Below are 5,178 nucleotides of genomic sequence, written 5' to 3'. Positions count from 1 at the left end.
CCTATTCTAGGAACCGTCGCGCCTGGATTTGAATCTAGTTTTGGTCCACCCCGGGTATTTTATTTCTCCGGTTCCCGCCATATCTGGTGAGAATCCCCCTATCCGCCACCTGGGGAGGCGCCCGATGGGAGACTAGCTACTCCACAGGGGGGTGTGTGTGTGTGTGTTTGTGCGTGTGTGCGTAATTATAATTAAAAACTTATAAAGTTTGATTTGGTTTGCAGGCAATGGTTTTTATAGCCCCACACCTTTCTAAAAAGAATCTAAATGATGAAGGCATGCGCCTTTTACTTCAAATACAAGGAAAGGATTCAGAGGTGTGTAACTGTTTTGATATTAATGTTGTAATAAATATTTTGAGCCTAATTTATTCCTAATTCTGATATTATGTATCTTTGTTTTAATTTATTGTTCTTAATGATAGGTATTTAATTTTTCTGTTAAAATTTATTGTATATATTTTTTTTTAATACTTAAGTTATTGTATGACATCAGACAACATTTGTTAAGAAATTAACTTTTTCTTGAAAGACCATTTTCTTTTCAAATGCATCACAGGCCTGATAAAAATGTGAGAAGAATATTTTTTTCAATCAGATTAGGAGTTAAACGACTGGTCTAGAATATGTTTTGGTGAACATCCATTGTAGACTTTTGTCAAACTGAAATCCTGTGGAATAAAAGGTTTAAAGATAATAATAGGTATTATATCTAATGGTGAGTAGAGGCGATTTGTTTAGAAGGATATTTACCCATCAGGAAACAAATTTTTCCTTTAAGAAAGTTTCCTAATATGAACTTTAAACAATATGCCAATAGTTGATTAATATCTTGCATTGTGATTTAGATTTTTTTCCAATTTTATATTTCAGGCACATATAAGAACCAATGCTACTATATGTCTTGGAAAGATTGCATATTCTCTACAACCCAATACAAGAAAAAAGGTCCTTTTGAATGCTTTTTTATATGCTTTACGTGATAGTTGTCCCTCAGTCAGAAATGCAGGTATTCAGTGTTTATTAATATCTGTTGTAAAAAAAAAAACACAATAGCAGTAATATATGTTTTGTATTATCTAAAAATTATTTTAAAAAACAAAATAAAAGAAAAATTATAATAGTTTTAACTTAATCTCATATCTTAGGTATAGCTTAGGTTCAAATGAAAAGCTTTAATATTAAACAGATAGGAGAATTTTATTTTATTTTTTTTTTTTTTTTACCCTATCCTAGATTCCAATCACATAATCCCAGATCACCAGTTTGGATTCCGAACATCCCACTCCACTATCCAATGTCATCGTGTGGTGGACGTTGTCTCATCTTCTTTGGAGCGCGGAATGTACTGTGCGGGAGTCTTTTTCGATATAGAGCAGGCTTTTGATTGAGTCTGGCACTCGGGACTGCTTTACAAACTCCGTAAATTGGAGGATAAAATAAATCCCAACAAATCCCATCAAATCACATTTACTCTTCGTCGTAAACCTGCCGACTGCCCTACATTATACTTTAATAATGTGGCTCTTACCCCTGTAGAACAGATTCGTTATCTTGGACTACATCTTGACAAACAACTAACCTGGAATCCTTAACAGAAGACTGAAAAGACAGGAAACTGCACGCAGATTCCGACTATTACAGCACTTACTAGACAAACGGTCTAAACTTCCAACTCATTACAAAAGACTGATCTACATGACAATAATAAGGCCCATCTGGACATACAGAGTTCAGCTTTGGGGCTCCACTAAACCTTCGAATTCCTGTCGTATCCAATCTTTACAATCCAAAATCCTCAATGCTCCTTATTTTGTTACTAATAAAACCATCCATAAAGACCTAAATGTTCCTTATGTAACCGATCTAGCCCAAACCCGATATTATAACTCCTTCCATGATAAACTTCCTAACCACCAAACCCACTAGTTTCTAACCTTGCTTCCTCTTCCATTCCTGGCAATCCTCCGAGGCGCCTGAAAAGACCTTATATTGTAAACTGTTTTTAGAGTTCTTCTACTGGGTAGTTTCTCTACATCCTGTATCATATCATTATGTCATTATGATCAAATTTACTTGTTGTATTTTTTATACAGTTGTAAATATCAATAAACAAATAAAAAAAAAAATTATTTTTTATAACACAATTGACTCTTAATCTCAGGGTGGGTTTCTAGCCAATCAGAACAGATACTTTTTTACTAATAACATTTAAACTAAATTAATAGCATCAGTCAGTGTTTATACTTTGAGTAGTCAGGAAGCATTTATTGGATCGAGCTCCAGAGGATTAAGCATTTGTATCTATCTACAAGCGATAAGTTTCACTTTCATTTATTCATTTTATTTTATTTTTTTCTACAAAGTATATATCTTAGTAGAAAAAAATAAAATAAAATGATTAAATGAAAGTTAAACTTATCGCTTGTAGATACAAATGCTTAATCCTATATACATATATATATATTATATGTCAGAATGGCCGCGCCCTGACTTGGAAGACCAAGTGCTTGTTTAGCGGCAATGTCCGCCAGTTCATTTCCAGCAATCCCCATGTGACCCGGCACCAATATAAAGAAAACAGTTTTTCCCAAGTTTTCGAGCATGTTGGTATAATTGTGAATTTTTATGATTGCTGGGTGTTTCGGGTAAATGATTTTTATGGCTTTTAATGAGCTTAAAGAGTCGGTAATGATAACTATGTTAGTATGCGTCACTGTTATGGAGAAGTGGAGTGCTGAGGCTATTGAAAGTAATTTATCTGAAAATACACTGCCTAATTTATGCAGTTTTATTTTATGGGTTGAGTTATGTGTGATGAAAGAGGATGGTGTAGATAAAACATACATAGTCTAGTTTCGAGCATACTATGGTCCGGTATAATTTTATTAGCGTGTCTGTCTGAGCCCCAGGAGGTGTCGCTAAGCAAGGGCAATATATTTAGTTTTTTTATTGTATTGGATTTTAATGTGAAAATTTACGTTTCCCAATTTAGCTTCCGATCAAATATCATCCCCAGAAATCTGGGGTTAATTTTGTAGAGTATCAAAGATTCACCTAAATAGAGTTCAGGAGATGGTGTGGTTATTCTTTTTCGGGTGAAATGGAGGCATTTGGTTTTCTCAGGTGAGAACTCGAGACCGATTGAAAGTGTCCAGTTATTGATTACTTCCTGTAATTTATGTTTCAATAGTAATTGTATTTGCTGATCGATAATGGCTAGATCGTCCACGAATAGCAGCGGTTTAACACCCCTTGGCATGTTAAGTCCCAAATCGTTAATTGCTAGGCAGAATAGTGTTGGGCTGAGAACACATCCCTGTGGGACCCCACTAATCTGTTCGCGTTCATCAGAAAATTTGCATCCTATTTGTACTCTGAAGTGGCGAAGTGGAAGAAATTGTTTTATGTATTGGTACATTTGCCCTTTGATTCCGACAGCTGATAATTTTTTAAGGATTATATTATGTTTGATACAGTCAAATGCTTTTTTTAGATCGAAAAATATCGCGATTGAATGTTGAGCATTCATAAATGAATATTGGGTTTCAGCCTCCAATGTAACCAGATGGTCTAGTGTGGATTGACCTTAGCGGGATCCAGATTGAAAAGATTGTAAAAAATTATTGCTCTCTATTATCCACATTAATATTTTATTGACCATACATTCCATTATTTTACTGACATAGCTTGTGAGGAATAGGGTCGGTAGCTGGTTGCCATCCGCTTGTCCTTTCTATTTTTTAAAATTGGGATTATTATTGATTCCCGCCAGGTACTTGGGAACATCCCAGTGAACTAGACACAATCATGTCTAGTCGAGCAGCAATTTTAGCATGTTATTTGGGAGTTTTTTTATCATGTCATAGTGGATTTGATCAGGTCCGGGTGTAGTGCCTTTGATGGTATTTAAGATATGTTTTAATTCCCATAGGGAAAAAGGGAGGTTATAACGAACGGCCGCTTCATTATCTGTCCAATTGGAACCTATTGCTTTGTCATAAATATTATTTTTAGTGGAATAATATATTTTGGAGAAATAGTTGGCAAATGTATTTGAAATAATTGATGGGTAATCTGTCAGTTTTCTGCTTACTGATATGGTGTAACAGGGAAGGGAGGAATTTCTTGTAATTTCTTGCAGACTTTATTCCACATATCAGCTGACGAGGTAAAAGAGTTTATGGAACTAATATATTTTTTCCATGACTCCGCCTTACTTTGTTTGAATATATTTCTACATATAGCACGGTGCTTTTTATTTTCAATACAGTTTTCCGACATCATACATTTGGTAAATTTTTTACATGCCTTACGACGTTCTTTGATAGCCTTCTTACACCTATAATTAAACCAAGGGACAAGCGGTCTTCTAGGGGATCCCGAAGTCATCGGTATTGATGCCTTTGCAGCTTTTATAATGTGGTTAGTAAGGGCTTTACAACCTCTATCAGTATCCATATCTGATGGTTAAATTTTTGGTGGTGAGGCAAGGGACTTAATTTTTAAATTTCTTTTGTCATGATTTGAAAGATTGGTTTCCTGGAGGGCTATACAAAACGGATTTATATGTCTAATCATAATTTTAAGATCATTAAAATGAGTTTTTAATCTGTTACAGTTCCATTGTAATAATGACATAAAAATAAAATAAAGGTGAGAAAAAAATGACTTTACATGAATAAATTGAGAAAATTTTTCTAGATTAATGAATTAGACATTAATGGTGATTAAAAATTGGTTTAGTTCAGAATATTTTAGACAGTAAAAATGAAAAAAAAAAATAAATAAAACAATAATAATAAAAATTATATAGAAATTTTGTGAGAAATATATAATCAGTTTTAAAACAGAAAAATGTGAAAGTAAATATCGACTTTACTTTACTTACTAATCGTGTTCCATTTTTTTATGCTCTGTATTCATGTTTTACTTCTTGTTCTTCTTTCTTTAACGTTAAAGAATTGAAATTGAAATAGAATGATAAAGTGCGAAACATGTGTGTTGATGACCTCAGGGTTTTACGCCTTAAAGCCCCAACCAATAACAATAACAACTAAATTAATAACTGTTGTACAAATGTATTAAATTCTATATATGTATATATAGTTGACCGTAAAAATTGATATATAAGAAGATGGTCAGGGTTGCGGTCAAAAGTGAAACAAAAATAGTTTAC

At 33.5% G+C, this 5,178-nt stretch overlaps 1 protein-coding gene across 1 annotated transcript in view; it reads left to right on the top strand.

The window, feature by feature from the left end:
* The window catches only part of LOC106688287 (N-terminal kinase-like protein), a 52,258-nt gene that overhangs the window by 32,216 nt on the left and 14,864 nt on the right, over window positions 1-5,178 (top strand). Inside the window, exons 10-11 of the mRNA XM_014432675.3 lie at window positions 225-317; window positions 873-1,008. Of these exons, the coding sequence (XP_014288161.1) occupies window positions 225-317; window positions 873-1,008 (229 nt within the window). The remainder of the gene's footprint in view (window positions 1-224; window positions 318-872; window positions 1,009-5,178) is intronic.

The sequence above is a fragment of the Halyomorpha halys genome, unplaced genomic scaffold, assembly GCF_000696795.3.
Source record: "Halyomorpha halys isolate HHAL.00 unplaced genomic scaffold, Hhal_1.1 Scaffold1099.1, whole genome shotgun sequence".
Classification (NCBI taxonomy): Eukaryota; Metazoa; Arthropoda; class Insecta; order Hemiptera; family Pentatomidae; genus Halyomorpha; species Halyomorpha halys.
This window is presented reverse-complemented; position numbering and strand designations above follow the sequence as displayed.